The sequence below is a fragment of the Xiphophorus hellerii genome, chromosome 23 (genome assembly GCF_003331165.1).
Source record: "Xiphophorus hellerii strain 12219 chromosome 23, Xiphophorus_hellerii-4.1, whole genome shotgun sequence".
Lineage (NCBI taxonomy): Eukaryota > Metazoa > Chordata > Actinopteri > Cyprinodontiformes > Poeciliidae > Xiphophorus > Xiphophorus hellerii.
Genome location: NC_045694.1, coordinates 19,608,056 through 19,628,079, shown reverse-complemented (window position 1 = coordinate 19,628,079; position 20,024 = coordinate 19,608,056). Strand labels below are relative to the sequence as shown.

General features: G+C 36.3%; 1 protein-coding gene across 2 annotated transcripts; it reads left to right on the top strand.

The window, feature by feature from the left end:
• Window positions 1-1,006: 1,006 nt before the first annotated feature.
• On the top strand, window positions 1,007-19,754 carry kif3a (kinesin family member 3A). 2 transcript variants are annotated; one of them, XM_032554930.1, is made up of 19 exons: window positions 1,007-1,176; window positions 2,483-2,756; window positions 2,978-3,122; window positions 4,579-4,663; window positions 4,821-4,926; window positions 7,045-7,184; window positions 7,326-7,523; window positions 7,810-7,984; window positions 8,073-8,171; window positions 8,790-8,876; window positions 11,611-11,619; window positions 12,686-12,842; window positions 12,927-13,107; window positions 14,713-14,823; window positions 15,896-16,021; window positions 16,571-16,624; window positions 16,701-16,769; window positions 16,872-17,002; window positions 18,142-19,754. In XM_032554930.1, the coding sequence occupies exons 1-19, from the start codon at window positions 1,171-1,173 to the stop codon at window positions 18,188-18,190; spliced, it is 2,202 nt and encodes a 733-aa protein (XP_032410821.1). In that variant the 5' UTR covers window positions 1,007-1,170; the 3' UTR covers window positions 18,191-19,754. The 2 variants fall into 2 exon arrangements, with proteins under 2 accessions (XP_032410821.1, XP_032410822.1); XM_032554931.1 differs by lacking the exons at window positions 8,790-8,876; window positions 11,611-11,619 and having other exon boundaries at window positions 1,008-1,176.
• The last annotated feature ends 270 nt before the right edge of the window (window positions 19,755-20,024 follow it).

Below are 20,024 nucleotides of genomic sequence, written 5' to 3'. Positions count from 1 at the left end.
TTGCTGTTTAGTCAGGATTTCAACCACAGCACACACATTGATGCATCAAAAACATCTTAGTTTTTAATCAATTAATCATAATATAGTGAATGATAAATAGATGTTGGACCGTGCTCAACAAGTTCCGATCTAAGCTGGTAGGAAAGGACTAATTTGTCATTTTGTGAGTAGAAATCTGAGAAAACTTTAAAGTACTATTATATTTAATAACATATTTGTTGATGACAACTTTTTATTACTGTAAGCACATGACACCAGTCTACCATAGATTCTTAAACAGTGCGTCTATCCATGACAAGTGGTTCTAAATTTCCCACTGCTTAATTCAGGAAAGGCAGAAGTTATTATTTTAAGTACCATAAAATTGCAATGTTTGAAGTCAAAGCTCAGCAACAATCAAGGAGCCGAATCACCACAATCCATGTACAGCAACTTTGGAGAAGACTAACTACAGCTCCATTAGTCAGAACAAAGATCGATTCTTTAAACAGATTACAGCAGCAGCACTAATAATTGCGTATCTTGTTATTTTGTTTGTTCTTAGCATGGAGTTATCAATAGTACCTATCAATATTCATATTAAAGGTAGGGTTTTTCTGAAATATTAAACAAAAGGAATTTATTTTCTTTTGTCTGTCCAAATAGTCCAAATAAAAAAAGTCTAGTCTTAGTTTTTGAGAGGTAGATAATGAGAAATTAATTTATAGCATTTTACATATAGGCTATGGATACAGTACTGTGTCGTCTACTGGATACAGTGTAATGAGCCAATATTTTTTTTACATTGGCTTCTACGATAAAAAAAAAAAAGTATAGTCAAATATCTATTAGTCAGATATTTTGCTGACTAATGGCTCAGAGTCCTCGTTTATGTTATTAAAATAACAGTTCTATGGTTTAATAAATTGCAGAGTTACCAAATTAACTTCTGTAAAGTAGTGCTAATATATACAGTATATTACTGTATGCAAACTGTCCAGTCGAAACCAGTGGATACGCATGCGCACACCGACTCAGACTGGAGCTGACAAGCCAACGGCCATGAGCTGCTGATGAGAATGACAACATCGCTGGTGCACAAATTCAGCGAGCAGTAACCCCAAAATCAAATGAACAGAACACTCCAAGCGTCTAGAAGCCTCCATATATAGCACATTCCACTTCCTCACTATGCCGGTAAGTCGCCACGCCTTTTTGTATGTTTTTTCTTGTTTTGTTTTGTTCGTAAGTAGGGTTCCTCCCTTCCTCTGTTGATGTGATGCTAACCCCGCTTAGCATTAGCATATCAGTTATCGTAGCTGTTGCAGGATACAGAGATATGTTAAAGGCCTCTGACAACTGTCCCGTTTCTTTTTAATGTTTTATGTACTATTGGGTTTATTTTTGTCATAATAGCTTTTACTTTACGTTCGCTTCTTCCATGTAAGTGAACATTGCAGTTATTATTAGGAAACCAGCTGCGGTCAAAGCAAAGACCTTAACGTCGTTACCTAGCAACATCTTGTAACATTTTGACCCATAAAGGGATAATTAAAACCTCTCAGCTCTGATTGATTTATGCATTTATTGTGTCTGCTTTAGATTGCGTGTTCTCTTATGGGGTGTTTATGAGACGGTAAATTCCGTCTATACATACAGATGCAATTGCAACACTGATAAAAACGCGTAAAAAGCTGTAAAATATATTTTAGCAGAATAATCTCGAAGTGAAAATTTTAGTAATCCAGTCTTTAATTTAAATATACAATTTATTTGCGGACTAAAATCACATGCTAAGAATTACTGTAACAAAATCAGTGCACAGTTATTGTCAATGCAACAATCATTTGCCAATGGAGCATCACTTCACAGGACTGGAGCATACAGAGAGAGGGATTTTTCATCATTTCTCCTTGGAGTCTGTTCTAGCACACATTAATCAAATGAATGATTAATTACCAGGCCTCTGCGTGATTTGCTGAGGTTTATCCTTTCCATTTGATTCATGTATTTGGTAGCAGAGCCATCTGAAAGTTGCAGGAAAGCAATTAAGACCAATGATGGAGACCCCTGGCCTGGTCTAGACTGTCCAGAATCCCTTGACTCTCTTGAGTCTCTTTACTCTCTTTCACTTAGCTAAACCATTGAGTTTTCTGTAGGATTTAAGTATAGGGACTGATATTGCTATATTGTGTTAATTTAGCTTTATGTTTTGTATCAAGGATCTGAAAATCAACCACTGTTCCCTTTTGTTTGTCCATGAGAGAGGATTGACTAATATTTTAATTAGCTTGATGTTCTGAAGCATTTAAGTGTGGCAAACATGCAAAAAAAAAAGGAAATCAAGATGGGCAAACACTTTTTCTCACCACTGTTTTTCCACAATACTTTTTCTGCATGTCTTCATTATGAATGCCAAAATGTTCCTGTGTATGCATATATGTATCCCATGCTATTTGTCAGCTATGCCCGTCCATGTGTTTCTTATTTTTATCCATTTCAGAGCAGTAAGGCTGAGAAACAGGAAGTCAGTGATAATGTCAAAGTTGTGGTAAGATGTCGTCCCCTCAACCAGAAGGAGAAGATGATGGCCCACAAGCAGGCCGTCATTGTGGACGAGATCCGTGGCACCATAACGGTGAACAAACTGGAGATTCCCCACGAACCTCCTAAGACATTCACCTTTGACACTGTGTTTGGGCCTGACAGCAAGCAGCTAGATGTCTACAACCTCACAGCCCGCCCAATCATCGACTCCGTTTTAGAGGGATATAACGGTACAGTTGTTGTCCTTATAGAAACGATTTGTTTAACAAGCTCTGTTAAACCATTGAAATAGTTAACTTTCAATCGTTGCAGGGATTACTGTAGTGTGGCTTATAACAAGCACATAACAGTTCTTCTAAAGTAACTTCTACTTGATACTTTGTCATTTTCAATTTTCACAATCCATATTATTAGGAATGATGGAATTATATTATTTGATTCCCCAATCCAGGCACAATTTTTGCATATGGGCAAACTGGCACAGGAAAAACCTTCACCATGGAGGGGGTGAGGGCGGTACCAGAACTTCGAGGGATTATTCCAAATTCTTTTGCTCATGTTTTTGGACACATTGCCAAGGCAGAGGGTGACACAAGGTATGAAATCAGACTGCAGACAGCATTTTATTATATCCCTTTATGCATTCTATAACATTACAATCACAAACATGCTCATATTTTATCTGATAAAGTTCTGCATAATTATCAAACTTCAAAAAAAAGAAACATGGGTTTTCAAGCTTGTTCCACACCTTCTGCCCGGTGACTGCTGGAGATAGGCAGCAGCACCCCTGCAATAATAAGCAGGTATAGACGATGGACGGATGACCTTCAAAAACGTTTTAGTAGTGAAAGGTTTTCACATGAAGACCAACTTTATTACACTTTCCTCATTCCAAATTAGCCCAGGCTCAGTCACATTGACCAGAGAGCATCTGTTAACTTCAGTTTTTGTTGTCCCACAGAATGTAAATTGAGAGACTATTTACCTCATTGACTATTTACCAATGAGGTAAATCTGAGAGTGATGACTGCAGTCTACAAAATATACAATACACTCTTATATTTGTTTGTAAAAATAAATAAATAAAAAATAATAAACCTAACTTGCTGCACTACTTGCTGCACTACTAAGAAGTAGTGCAGCAACTTATTGGTTTCCAATAAGTTGCTGTATTTCCACTTTTTTATACACTGTTTTGTGATGGTCTATCACATGCAAAATACAGTGACGTTTTACTTAACATGATGCTAAAGTAAGGATGTTGAAAGCATATTAATGCTTCTGCCAGATACTCTTGGGAAACAAACCTTAGAGCGTAATATAAGCATGAACAGGAAACAGGAAATGTTGCTTGCAGAAACTAGGATAGGCATTGGTGCCATTTCTTGTGAACACTGGTTCACACAAACTACATGATTGAACTGAGCTAGGATTTTTTTTTTTTTTACCCAGGTGAACATTTCATATCCTTATTGTGGTCTACCCTTTTTTTAGATTGCGTCTGATAAACACAGAATTTTTCACTGGTAGATTAACAGCTTTGACAGTCATTTTAGAAATATGACACAATTAAGTGGCTGGCAAGTTTTTCTAACCAATACCGGGGAATTGAATCTATTTCTCGTAACTGCACTTAAAGTTGTAAAGTATGTGACGTGGTTTTGTTTCTGAACAGTCATGTTGTGCAAGCAGAGCATAACCATAAAGCTCTCCTGTTGCTAAGCTCTGAACATAATTTATCCTACTTACTAGTTATAGTTAAACATGTCATTGTCTGGATGAGCTCAGGAAAAGTAAAGATTTTTCCCACATACTTATTAAATCCCACTAAAGAAATATACAATGACTTGTCCTCATAGAAGTTAATTGGGTGATCGACTTCCTTTACATATTCTTGTTATGGGCTAGCTTTTTTTTTCCCTCATCGAGATTGTGGGAACAAAGTGAAAGCATTCATATACACAGGGCTTTTTGAAAGGTTTCAAATGTGTATATTCCAGCATCAGCCTTTTTAAAATGTAATTTTTTTTCTCTGTTTGTCTTTGACAGGTTTTTAGTTCGTGTTTCGTACCTGGAGATTTACAACGAGGAAGTGCGGGATTTGCTGGGCAAGGACCAGTTGCAAAGGCTTGAGGTAACAGGATATATAAATTTAGCGACTGATTAGAAATGTATTGCACAATGACTTGTCTTAAAAGGCACAGTTGTCATTTGTCTTTGCTAAACTCTAAATTTGGATTTGCAACTGTTGCAACTTTCAATGATAAGGATCTTTTTTTTTTTTTTTGTAGGTCAAAGAAAGACCCGATGTTGGCGTGTACATCAAAGATCTCTCTGGTTATGTTGTAAATAATGCTGATGATATGGACAGAATTATGACACTCGGTCACAAAAACCGTAAGCACAACCACTGAATTGATAAGAAATCATGACAGTAACAGATCAAACACAAAACGCATATAACTGTCAACTCTTTTTCTATGAGAAATTCTGCTGTGGTCTGAGGTTCATATGCACCCAGCCTGGGCATAGATGTCATAATACATTTGGGTTTTGAATGGATTATTTGAATTATTTTTCTCGGGTGGGATAATGCAACTGCATAAAGTCTCAATGATTATATCTGGCTGAATATTGGATAATTTTTCCTGATAAAATTGATAGAGTTCTATTGAATTGGTTTGTTTGCTGAAACCGACCCAGCTTTGAAGCCTAGTTCTTGCATTTTCTATACAGTTAAAGCCTGGTTCTGGTAAGGCTATTCCAAAAATGTAAAGTTAGGCAGCTTCATCCATGCCAAGACCAGTTTCAAGGTGTGATTAATGTGTTGAGCACCTAGCAGTATTCACGTTTTAACCATAACATCCAAACTGTCACCCTCATACGTTAGCTCCAGAATTTGACCAATGATATGTCGAATTTGGAATTTTTTTTTCTTCTTGTTCACACTGTTGTGGCTAACATTTCACATGTTTTTGCAAAGACACGAATGAATGTAGAGACTTTTGTTCAGACTAACTCTCCCTGCAGCGAATGCTAAGTCTGTTAACTTTTAGCAGTGTCTATTTGGTTTTTGGGTTTGTTTGCCTGTTTCACTTACTTATTAATAGCTTGACTTTTTTGCCTGAAGTATTCTGGCATTCTTCTGGCCAATACAATGATTATTGTGCAAATCCATTAAGATTATCAATATTATTTTAATTTTGTTTAAATATGTTAAACATATGTAAAACATTATTACAGACTAAAAGTAATTCACTAACAGTGAAGCCATCAACATTTTTAATTAGTATTAGTGATAGTTTAACCTATAGTAGTATGATATCATGTTAAAAATATAATTTTTTTATTTGCTGTGTTGACACATATACCAAATCCAGTTATTGAATTGCTTCAGGCAAAACTTAGGAATTTTATAACATGTGGGGGACAGGAGTGACCCATACTAAACGAGCATGAGGTTCAGAATTTCATGCTATGCTCCGGCACATAATTTTCTTTAAACCTTTACTATGACTTCAAATATTACAAAGCTCATTGAAAATAGCCTCCATGATTTTCTCTTCTTGCACACAGCAGTCGTGGTGCAGGAGGGATTGTATGTTTATTCTTCTGACTGTCATCGAAATGAAAGTCTGTTGCTTGTAGTGAAAAATGGTAAGGCGGCATTATGTGAAATGCACTGCAGACACAGGCTTCTGTTTGTTAAGTTAATGTGCATAAGGCGTCAAATTCTTTGTAATTTTCCCCCGCTGTAACAAAAAAATCCTGTTTTGCACACATGACTTTGTTGATGTCATTTTGCAGAGAATTTACTGCCTCCGTCATAAAATATGTGAATTTGGCTCATCCAGGAAGTATTGCAGTTAATTTTTTAAATTACACATATGCTAATGCAGACTTCCTGTGTCAATTAGAAAATAGTGTATCAATAACATACTTTGTACAGGAACCTCAGTTTATAATGATAGTTTTGGGATATTCTCAAGACATTTTTCACACCACGATCAGTTGCAACATAATGATGACTATTTTTTAACCATATGTCACATCGGCTCAGGAAATGGAAAAAAATAACGATAAAATGTGATATTTTTGTTGGATGTTGCAACAATACTACTCATGATAAATCTCTATTTTTCTCACCTGTCTCTTTTTTATCGTAGAGTGATGCTTCCAATGCTCTGTAGTTTATTAAGCACTTTGCAGTCAGTTTTAATCCAACACACTTTATATGTTTTTGTATTGAAATGATGAATTCATGATCTTGGAATATAATAGACATCACCAGTCATCGCATATATGTTTGGTGAAGTCAGGTGAGGCTTTCAAATTTATGAACACTGTGCCATTGTCAATAATAGTGGTGGATGCATCATGCTGAGGTTCTGCTTTGCTACCAGTGGTACTAATGAATTGCACAAAACAAAAAGGTTGAGATATTGGAGGAGCAGTACTTTAAATTTTAAATGTCAAGTTTAAATTGATCTTTTTTTTCGTTTTTTTTTGGTGCAGGATCCGTCGGTGCTACAAACATGAATGAGCACAGCTCCCGCTCTCATGCCATCTTCACCATCACCATCGAGTGCAGTGAGAAGGGTGTGGATGGTAACCAGCATGTGCGCATGGGAAAGCTTCATCTCGTAGATCTGGCAGTAAGTATGAGATAATAAATGATTTTAAACTTTTATTAAGTATATAAACAGTGAGGCTTATATACTGTACTTCTAAATAAGCCTCACTGCACATGTTCTGCATAATCTTCACCAACTACCGCTTATTCTCAACAAACACAGGGTTCAGAAAGACAGGGCAAAACTGGAGCCACAGGTCAGCGTTTGAAGGAAGCAACGAAGATCAATCTGTCCCTCTCCACCCTGGGTAACGTTATCTCCGCCCTGGTGGACGGCAAGAGCACTCACGTCCCCTACAGAAACTCCAAACTGACCCGTTTGCTTCAGGATTCGCTGGGGGGAAACTCCAAGACCATGATGGTACAGCTTCAGTTTGAACACAATATTAGGAGCCCTTTTTAAATGTCATATCTCACATGGATTAATTGTAAGGCTGTGTTACGGTATTCCTATTTGAAAAAAAAAAAAAAACCTTTAGGCAAGTTGTTGTTTTACAGATATTCAAGGCACATTTCTGTATTGTATTTTTTTATTGGTCTGATGTGATCTTCTAATTTTAGATGTATTGTTTTCATTAGTTGTCTGAGGAAAGTCGTTATACCTGTGTCTGCCTTAAAATTTTACACACCATACCTTTCCCTACCAGTGTGCAAATATAGGTCCTGCAGACTACAATTATGACGAGACCATCAGTACCTTGCGCTATGCTAACAGGGCTAAAAACATCAAAAACAAAGCCAGAATCAACGAAGATCCCAAGGACGCCCTTCTACGGCAGTTTCAGAAAGAGATCGAGGAGCTCAAAAAGAAACTGGAAGAGGGTAAGGAGCTAAATAATTAAAAAAAATATAACATATAATGTGCTTGTTTTCTTCAGAGACTAAAATGTTGTTGTTTGTGCAACACTAGGTGAAGAGATTTCTGGCTCAGACGGCAGTGGATCAGAGGAGATGGATGAAGGGGACGATGAGGCAGGAGAGGCAGGAGAAGGCCGACGGAGGAGGAGGGGTAAGAGTTGATCATTAATGAGCACAGATTGTGGAAAAAGTTAGACCCACATTTTTGTGTGACTAAAACAAAATCTGTTCTTGCAGTTTAGTGTGCGGTTTTAGCACAAGAATAGATAACCATCTACATGATTTGCATGTAACTTGTTTGATCCGTCGAGAGTGTTTTAATGCTAAGCAAGTATTCAGTTTCTAAGATCTGAATCAAGTCGAAGTTGTTTTGAGGTTTGATGCATAGCATGACTAAAGCTGCAATTAACCTCGTAGTTTGCTCATTTAGGAGTTCCCCCGGTAGTCTCAACATGTACCTACTGTGAGTGGTGTGAAAAATGAACAAGAATTATTTTGTCATCACAATAGAATTCCATTTAGTTAGTTTATTTTTATTTTTTTTTAGATTTCTTTGTGATTTTAGTTTTAAGTTGTTTCTCTGAGCTTATCTGGTCTGCTGAGTTAGCAATTTGCATGTCTGTACCTCCAGCTTTTTCACTTGCAAATGATTTTTGCCTTATTTTTTGTTCTTAAACTTATAATCACATTTTCCTACAACTGTTTATGGTTTATCTTTCTTTCATGTTTCTGTCTTTGGGCTTTGGGACTTCTTCTGCTTCTTTTTCAGACAGTTGTGATTTCAGCAGAAGTAATAGTTCAGAATTTACCAACACTTCCTCAGTGACACCGCCCACTGACGCCGACCTGCGGGATAGTGAGTTGGAGTAACCCTCTGCTCACCAACCAGCCTGCCCACATATTATAGCCCTTTTCACACATGAGCACAGGAATTTTAAGCTTTTTAATATATTAAATCCAATGTGATATTTTTGCTGCTGTGACCATGCATTCATTTGAATGTTTTACTTTATTTCTTTTTCTTGGTGCCTATTACTTTTCTTGACTTATATGGCTGTATTCTCAAGTAGAAGAGAACAAAATATAAATATATTAATATATTCTTGGAGTAAAAATGTCTAGAAAGCTGAGTTTTGTAGCATGGCAGCTGCATGAAGATCTTTTGGGGAAGTTTAGTATCTTCAATCCTTTAAATCGGTAGATAACAATCCCTTAAATCCAGTCAAAGTTGTCATATATGTGACCTATACTCCTACGTTATTAATGCGTGCTTTTCAAGATCTTTCTGTAAGATTTTTAGTAACACTCTGTAAATAGCTGAAATGGTTTGTATAGGTAGGTGGTTTTCCTTAGGGGGTTTCCTGTTGCCTTGATGTCAAGTCTACAAGCTGAGTCAGAGAAAGTATTTTTTCTCTTGACATAGATGTGAGATAATATATAAAACTGTGAACAGTGGTACAAAATGTTGGAGTGTCACAGAGTTTTCTTCAAAGACCTTTTAAATTGAGTGACTGACGGTTGATCTTAGTCATATTTAGTCACTGGGAATTTGCCAAGGACACTTCAACCAAATCGATGTGATTAGGTTCTGATGCAGACAGAAAATTTTAATCTGACCTAAAAATAATTTATTTTGATTGATTCCAAGTATTTTATTGAAAGAGCATCGTTCTTGTTCCACATTGTTCCATGTATTCCTTACTTATGGAAGTAATAATCATAATAATGGTTAACAAATACTGTCACAATTAAATAATTGTTTTTTGAGGTTAGAAAAACAATGCAGCAGCTGCTCTTCAATAATATGTTTCAATAAAGTAAGTGTTGAAATGTAGGATATTATATCAAATACAAACTCAAATAAATTTATCAGTATACTGTTCTTCAACATAATACTAAAAAAAATCAATGACAAAAAATAATCAAATCTAAAAATATAACTAAATTACAATAAGAAATGAATGTTTAATTATCAGACTGTCGTCAGATTGTCAGGTTTTAATGTTTCCAAGAGATCTTTGACTTAGATTTCTATAAAATATTTTCAATACAGTTGTGTTTTAATTGACTTTTGTCTCTTTTATTCCACAGAGTATCCACACAAATGAGCTGATTATGTTTTATGTTTATGTATGTTTTGCCAAGTACCTCAACTGTCTGGTTATTTGGGCCATTTGCAAAGTGTAACTTTGTGGGTTTAGTAGTTTTGTGTCCATACATTATGGGCACCAGGAAATGGGGGGCTCGGACACCCTTCGGGGTTTTCCTGCATACAATTTTAACCCAAGCAGCACAGTATTAGCTGCTGCAGAGATGACATGCAGAGGGCACTGATGTGCCAACAGTAAAGACAAAGAAGCTCAACAGGGTTTTCTTCATCTAGTTAGTGCAGTCTATGATGTCAGATACGTTGATAACTTTGCGCCTCTGTGATTATGTGCAGACGTTCTGCAGCCAAATTAGTTGTAAAACATCTTGTTTTAATCATATTTATTTACCTAGACTAAGAAGATAAAATCACAGAAATTAATAAATATTACACAGAGTTCATTAATAGAGGTCAGTTGTAAGTTTTAGTTGAACCTTATTGTGTTTAGTATCCTGAATATTCACAATATCAAATAAAGTATCTGAACAAATACTTTATTTCTTAAATAATAAAAAGTAAGGGATTCCATCTTTAAAGGACTTTTTATTGTGACTGCAGTATATGTGAAAGTCTAATTTAATGATTTAAAACGTTCATTAAAATTATTTTTGTGGAAAATTTTTAGGATTTATCCTAATCCTAGAATAATCTAAACTAATGATTATTGGCGGCCTTAGGCCCGGTACAAATCCAGATAAATACCAGACCATTTCTGCTGTTACTAAAAATGCAGAAGTTTATAAAACTCATATTAAAGAATTGGGCAGCTAAGACTTAATATCTTTGAGTATTGAACATAAAAATAATTTCTGTCCTTTGTAGGCAGTCTATCAGAGAACATTTTCAAAATCCTTTCCAGAGTTAAGAACATGTGTAAAAAGGGCTTTGTCTTTTCTTCCTGTCTTTATCACTCCTGTATTATCACAGCACAGCTCCTTACCTTTCTTTCATTTTTATTACACGGATATTAAAAGTGTCTCCCTGGTTCCTGGTGTGACCCACTTTGCAGATTTCTGTCTGATTTATCTGCTCAGTAGCAGTAAATCTTTCTAAGAATGAATACTTCACATTTTACCTAACTGGTTGCTCCTTTGACATCATAAAGAGCTTCAGCATGAGCATTGTCTAACCAGATTGTCTGCTTTCATCTCTAACTTGCCTTATTATGTGAAACGTTTGCCCCTAACCTCAAAGATGCAGTTTGCCCATGTCTTGTTTTGTTATATATAGTTAAATTCATCTCTCTTGACTGGCATATGGTTGGTCTTGCTGAAAGTTTTCGTTAGTATTCGTTTCACTGTTTGACCTCTTTTTTGGTGCCCTCCCCGTACACAACTTTCTAAATCACTTTGTAATGCATTTTTTTCTCTCTCTCTCTCTCTCTCTGTCCTCCTGTTGCAAATGATGCCTGTTTGACTCGCTTTGTACCTTTTTATTCAAGGCCAAAGAGGTTGGTGTTAAAAAATAAACCCCAGATGGTTCTAAGTCATGTAGCAAACAATTACATTACAATTTAAGGAGATTCAGCTAATACTGCAGCTCACTCCGATGGAATTACTGAATAAGAGACGATTACTGGTAACATTTTTATGTCTGGCTTTCAAGGACGGTTTTCATTTTCATCTTCATGACAATCACGGTGTTGAATCTCTCATTTGATACAGTTCTTTGGGGAAAAAAGACATTACAAATTTTCCCACATTATTAACTTAAACTTTGATGTAGTTTATTGAGATTTTATGTGGTAGACCAACATGAAGTAGTGCAGCACTCTGAGGTTGAAGGAATTGTTTAGAGCTACGCAATATGTTGATTCACAATTGTCATTAAAGTATTAGTGTGAGCAATGTTGCAGTTGTGCAGGACTGCATGGATGCAATATTCAGCAGGAGGTTATATTTTAAGTGCGATGCATGCAAATTCTGCCTCCCAATAACATTTTGGACCTGTTGTGTACACTTTCTCTTTCCTTGATTCCCACAGTTAATGTATGTCTTTTAGTTGTGCAGATGCTAAATGTCAGCGCGTGTGAATATTGGGACAAAAGAATGGATATACATCCATTATGTACAGTATATTCAGTTATACATGCAAAAGACTTTCAGTTGTAACTGTAATGAAAGGTGAGCAGCAAAATGCACGCCTCAGATTTATTCCTTTGTAAAATATTTTGAAAATCAAGCATGATTTTCCTTCTACTTCACAATTCTGCTCTTTGTTTTATAACATAAAATCCCAATGACAGTATCCATGAAAGTTTGTGGTTGTAAAATGACATAATGTGCAACGTTTTAAAGAAACTGTCTAGGTTTTGTTGGATACATATTAAGAATTTATTATTGTGCATTATCATTTATCATTCCCTTAAAATAACAACAAATCGATCCTTTAGCATCCATTACACCACCATCATTCCTCGACAGTGGTGTAATTAACTGTGCACACTATGAATTACCACTGATACTTTCTAAGAAGTATCTGACAGACTTTGATCATATTCTCTGTTCTCATTTTAGGAAGGAAGAAGGTTTCTCCAGACAAGATGGTGGAGATGCAGGCAAAGATTGAGGAAGAAAGAAAGGCTCTGGAGGCCAAGCTGGACATGGAGGAGGAGGAGAGGAACAAGGCAAGAGCAGAGCTGGAGAAAAGGGAGAAGGATCTTCTTAAAGCCCAGTGAGCCATAAAACTTAAAAATCATACATGGTTATTGAGGTCAAAATTGGACATCTCGAGTGAACCATTTTTAATATATTTTAGACAGGAGCATCACCTCCTGCTAGAGAAATTGTCGGCTTTAGAGAAGAAGGTGATTGTAGGTGGAGTGGATCTTCTCGCTAAGGCTGAGGAGCAGGAGAGGCTCCTGGATGAATCGAATAATGAGCTTGAGGAGCGTCGCAAGCGAGCAGAACAGCTACGCAAGGAGCTGGAAGAGAAAGAGGTATGATCTGCTGCAAATCAGGTCCCTGGTACCAAACCACTTTGATTGATAGATCATTTGTATTGTGACTCAGTTTTTCTCTATCTGATACAATTATGGCATTTGTGAATAATTGGTGGTATACAGCTTCTAGCCTGATGGAGCGATAAGAACAATCTGATTTTGTATGTTCTGAGCGACAAGTAGCCGAACAAAATTCTTGCAGCTTTTACCTAAAATCTGCTGTCGGTCACCAAGTGCAAGCTGTACCGGATATGAGACCACAGTGTTGCTGCAAACTGAAAAGCTGAATCATTGTGGTGTAAATAAAGTTACCTCTCAGACTCAGATTCTCACATCCTTATTGGACTTGCATTCTGTGTTGGCATTATCTCATCAGCTGTACTGTGGGTACGGAAAGTATTCAGATCCTTTTAGATTTTTCACTCTTTCTTGCATTGTAGACGTTTGCTGAAATCAAAAAGTTCATATTATTTCTCATTAATGTACACCCAGTGTCCCATCTTGACAGAACCCCCCCCCCCCAGAAATGTAGAAATTTTTGCAAATTTATTAATAAAAAAAAACTAAAATATCACTTGGTGATAAATATTCTGACCCTTTACTGTGATACTCATATTTAATTCGCATGTTGTCCATTTCTTCTGATCTTCCTTGAGATGGTTCTACTCCTTCATTGGAGTCCAGCTGTTTAATTAAACAGATTGGACTTGATTAGGAAAGGCACACATCTGTCTATATAAGACCTCATAGTGTATGTCGGCACAAATGAGAATCATGAGGATGAAGAAACTGGCCAAGAAGCTCAGAGACAGAAACGTGGCAAGGCACAGATCAGGCCAAGGTTACAAAAGAATTTCAAAAGGTCTCAAAAGAACCTTAAATGCAAGAAGTGTGGGACGACCAGAACTCTTCCTAGACTTGGCCGTCCAGCTAAACTGAGCAATTGTGGTGAGAGAGAGGAGGAGAAGAACCCAAAGATCACTGTGAATGAGCTCCAGAGATGCAGTAGAAAGGTCCTCAAAGTCAACTATCACTGCCTCTCTCCACCAGTCGGGGCTTTATGGCAGAGTGGCTCGATGGAAGCCTCTCCTCAGTGCAAGACATAAGAAAGCCTGCATAGTTTGGCAAAAAAAACACATGAGAGTCTCCCAGACTATTAGAAGTAAGATTCTCTGGGTTGATGAGACGGAGATTAAACTTCGAGGATCTGCCAGGAAGAATGGCAGAGGATCACCAAATCCAGAAGTGAAAAACTTGTTGCATCATCTCCAAGAAGATTCATGGCTGTACTCACTCGAAAGGGTGATTCTACTCAATACTGAGAAAAGGGCCTCAATACTTATGACCATGTGCTATTTCAGTTTTACTTTATTAATAAATTTGCAAAAAATTTCTATATTCACATTTTTATCTTGTCAAGATGGAGTGCTGAGTGTACATTAATGATAAATAATATGAACTTTTTTGATTTTATCAAATGGCTGCAGAGTGAAACATTTAAAGGGGTCTGAATACTTTTCATACTCACTCTATGTTACAATGTATACTATATTGTACTATATGTTTCTGTATGACAAATTACCTTTCTCCCTCCATAAACAGCAAGAACGTTTAGATATAGAAGAGAAGTACACAAGTCTGCAGGAGGAAGCTCAGGGAAAGACCAAAAAGCTGAAGAAAGTGTGGACCATGCTAATGGCTGCCAAATCAGAAGTAAGTCCAATAAATAAAAATCATCTGGGAGTGAATTGAATTGTCTGCGTTGGAATAATTTCAATTAATTATTCACTCTTCCTTCCGATGTTAGACTTTAGCTCCTATTCTTAGTTAATTTACACTAGATCCTTTTTTTAGTTGTTTTTTTTTCACTTGGGATTACAAGAATGTCAAATTCGTTGTGCAGAAACATCTTTGAAGGGACTTGAAATGAGCTTGTTGAGGGCAGATTCTTTTCCCCTTTTCATGCCTCCTGTGATCTGGAGTTTGACATTACTCACATATACCTTGGTTACTGATCTCCCCTGCCTCTGAAGTAGCAGGATACCTCCATGATGATAGCATCTCCATGATGACCGAGATGCTATCATCTCAGGCCTGCTGCCACTTGAACTTTGTTCATAAAGATACCATTCATCCCGTGGCACACAGAGTTCTGTTCCATTGACTGACTGTTCTTTAGGATCTTTGAAATGGTTTAAGTTTTTAAAAAAATGACAGATTCTGATCCAAATTATTGACAGGCCTCTGATTTGGTCACTTTGCAACATAGTTTCTCTGAGCTGGTATAGACTCATTAAGAGGGAATTTTAACCAGGATGGAAATGTACTGATAGAAACCCATGAAACTTAGATACGGCATTAATAAGCTGCTGCCTTGTTTGCTGTTCTTTTTGCTTTATTATTCATTCATTATTCACTATTAGCTCTTCTGTTTTTGAAGCACATCATTGTGAAATAGATAGATATCTCATATCTATTTTATGAGATATTGAGATCTCATAAAATCTCAATATTTTATGAGATCTTAAAGTTAATTCGAGAAATATCTTTGGTTAGTTATTAATTATTTCTATTTATTGCGACCCTTATTATTTAAAATATGCTATCTTGAAATTGATAGGAATGAATGTTTCTTTCATAAACATGACTTGCATATAACCATAAATAATATAAAATACAGTAATTCATTTCGCTGGGTCTATCCACAGACGAGTTCATTTTACTGTCAGCGATAACGGAACATTTTCTCACAGTAATATTTTTTTTTTCCTGATGTATTTATCAGATGGCAGATCTGCAACAAGAGCACAACAGAGAGATTGAGGGCCTCCTGGAAAACATCCGCCAGCTGAGTCGAGAACTGAGGCTCCAGATGCTCATCATAGATAACTTTATTCCCCAGGAGTATCAGGTCCATGTTGTTGTTTTTTTATAAGGTTATTGTTTTATACATACTGCAAAAATGTTACATATCCCTGTTCTTCAACTTAAAAATGTTTGCATACCACAAATTAATATGTAATCCATAATCTGCCATTTAAAGTGTGAAATATATATAATCTCACCCTGAGCCAGACGAAAAGAAAGGATATTTACAAATGTTATTTAAAAACTTGTGTTATAGTTTTAACAGTTTTTATATTAGCATGTTTTACACCTTTAAATTCGATTAGAGAGGGATGTTTTAATCCCAGCCCTGACTGAAGTCGAGCCTGACTGGCGTATGCCGGCACACACACATGAATACGCTGCAGCTTCAGCTAGAGGACACTTCTCATGCACAGTGGGCTTGAATCAGAGCAACCTTGAAGTTTGTTAGTTCAAGAAAATGTAAAAAAAAAAAATCAGAAACTGAAATGATGTATTGTTTGCTACACTATGCTAGGCAGACTGGTATTTTAGTTTGAGTGAAAATCTGACCTAGTTTCTACTTCCTAAAAATGTTCTCTTTTTTTTGTAGGCGATGATAGAAAATTACGTCCACTGGAATGAAGATATTGGAGAATGGCAGCTGGTGAGTTGAGATTGCACAGTTGTGCCGTTAAAATTTAAATCTTGACTTAACCTTTGTTTGTGATTTATTTTTTCAGAAATGTGTGGCTTACACTGGCAATAATATGAGAAAACAAACCCCAGTTCCAGACAAAAAAGAAAAAGATGTGAGTTTCAGAAGTTTGTCACCAATGACTAATCATCTGGATGTTTAGTTGTCATTGAGGTGCAATATTTACCCTTTTCATGTTTGTCTTCACCACTTCCAGCCATTTGAGGTGGATCTGTCCCACGTGTACCTAGCATATACAGAGGAGAGCATGCGGCAATCACTGATGAAACTAGAGAGGCCCAAAGCCTCTAAAGGCAGTAAAAGTGGCAGACCGAAGACCGGCCGAAGGTAAATTTGCTCCAAAGCAGATCTTATGTTTCATGCACCACTAGACTCTATTCTTCGGCAACCTTTGCAATTTTTATTTCTCTAGGCTCGTTGTTTTAAAATAAATGTTTAATCTTTAGGATATTGACAAAAATACACAAATAATAACTTACACAGTACAAAAATTAGAAAAGGATAACCCAGCGTGTATGTTCAAAACTTTTCTCTCCACAAGAATCAACCTTCTGTTTTAACACTGACTTAGAATATGAAGCTTTTTTTTCCTGCCGTTTCACATCAAATCAGAAAGACATTTCCTGACATGATTGCAGTTTCTGCTTCACTTTTTTTTTGCACTTGAGCATCTTGTGCAAAATTCTTTTTAGAGCATCTTAAACAGCTGAATCCATTTGGTTTGACCTTTTCACCTCATGCGGAGACCGAACCAGTTTAATCCCAAGTCTTTATAAACCCAAGCACGCTCATTAAAAAAAAAAAAAACAACTGTTCAATAAATTCTCCCATGTCTGCATAGTAAAAACTATGTTGTGATAAAATAAAACTAATTACAGGGGTGAAACCTTTGCTTGAGGTGATGTTTATATGTCTACTTGCTTGCTTAATTAAGTGATTAACTGCCCAACTGATTTACTGGTTGTTTTTTGAAAGTGATGCAACCCATCATATCTGATAATAGATAATAATATGCATATGTTGCATCAGTCCTCAGTGGTGTTACCAGAATTTTACCCACCTCATTTTAAATTCTGTTGCAACTCTTCCTGTGTTTTTTTTTTGTTTTTGTTTTTTCACCTTTTTACATTTTGAGTTTTGCATTTTTATGTTCTGTTTCAAACAAAACGCTGCTAAATATTATTATTGTTGTTGATGCCTCGCCTATCATTTTTACTTGCATTTTACTAATGTAAATTTCAACTTTTTCTTTCTTTGCTATTTAACAAAGCTGCATAAGAATTTTTTTGTGCAACTGTTTCGGAGGCCTATACATCACTACATTTTTTTGTGTGTGTTTTTAAAATTGCGCAAAAGCCTGATCGAAATTGCTGATACGGTGGTACGGCGCTGTTCTCAGAAATCAGGAAACTTAAAGCTACCCAAGGATGTTCGATAACAATAATCATGCACCTATCTCCCCACAGGAAAAGATCCGCAAAACCAGACACAGTGATCGATTCCCTTCTGCAGTGATGATGTGGTGATCAACATTTCACTACAGCTTTACCTTGACTTCAGCTTTGATGTAACGTAAAAGAAGTATTTAGTCCTGCTTATGGTCGAACAGTAATAGATTTTGATCGCACACTGCATAAGATGGTAAGGTTTTAAATGTGATCAGGCGGCACCTTTATTAGGAGAACAACCACTTGAAAATAGGACACAACGAAAGACAATCTGCTTGAAGCAGTGCCTTGCAACTATTCAGGCCTCTTCTGCTTTTTCACATTTTGCCACATTGGAACCACAAACTTCAATGAATGTTGTTTGGATTTTATGTGATACACCAACAGAGACAAGTGCATAACTGGGAAGCGTAATGGAAATGACGCATTGCTTCTAACATTCCTCACAAATACAAACCTGAAAGTGTGGCGTGCATTTGTATTCAGAGCTTTCAGGGTTATGTCTCTACTGGCTTTGTATGGACAGACACCACTCACCTTGTGCAACATTGTGAATGGTGTGTTTAAGATGATGTGCAGTATTAGTTTTTCACATAAATTAGCAATTTCCAGGGAGGCCATATAGCTCTCTCCATATCTTTTTGTTAGCTGGATCCTCTAATTAGTTTGCAACAAACTGCAGCAGGGCTTTATTTCAGCAGTGGCATTCAAAGACCAGATCTGTGAAGTGTGCAAATAGTAGTTGATCTGACAACAGGGTCTTCCAACTGAGCTGTGGAGCTTTGCAGCTCCTGCAGAGCTACATGAGACTGAATTGTTAACATTCTTTCTTCAGAAAGCACCTTTATAGTGAGATTAAGTCACATATAGATGGCCTTTGTTTTATACCGTGGTGACTTCTGAAGTTATGTTGCATTTTATCTAGGGATATCAGAATAAAATGGGCTGAAAACAAGTGCACGCCACACTTTTTAGAAACTATGTATCATTTCCTTTCCATTTTTAATATTCAGCACTTTTGGATTGTCTATAAATAATTGAAAGTTTTTGTTATATCGGGACAAAATGAGAACTGGTAAAAGGGGAGTTAAGACTTTTGCAAGGCACTTGAGTCAGATTGTTTAAAATGAAATTACAATGCTGTCCTACAAACAGCAACACCTTCACAAGTGTCCTGTTAACACATTTATCTCAGAAATTAAACTTTGACTGTTTTGCTTCTCATAAATTAACATATTTCTGTTCAATGAAAAACTGAATACATTCTAATCGGATTCTAGTTAGTCAAATTATTCTATTGCAGAAGCAAGAAAACGCTTTAAATTCAACTGAAGCGCATTAAACTTCCTAATCTGTTTTCTTTAATAGGTCAGAAGCATTAAGGGCATGCATGCCGTTTAGCTCTTACGTCTGCACCATTTCCTCCACTTCAGTCAACTTTATTTTCAACTCTTGTTGTGATGCACCATAAATGTATGTATCTGTATCCCTTATGCACTTGTATGACCTTTTTTTTAATGTTTTGGTCTTTAGTGGATGTAAGCTAGCTTTTTTTGTTGTTGTTATAGTGTATGTCAAATGTTTACACCAACAAACATCTGGATTTTATTTAATAAATTATTCATGTCTGATCTCAGGTTCTCGTTGTGTAGTGATGTCACAAAGCAATGCATTGCATCCAGCTTCCCTACGAAATTATGCCTGTTAATTTAAAGATCCTACTCTGGGTTGATCTGAAGATTTAAAAAAAGGCTTGCATAACATTTTCATTGTCACATTTCAATTTATTTTTTTAAAGGCATTTCATCTACAATAGAAACGCAAAATAAATATAAAAAAATAAATATTACATTATTATAAATAACTTAGACAAGGAGCTTAATACTTCATGGGGTCCCTTC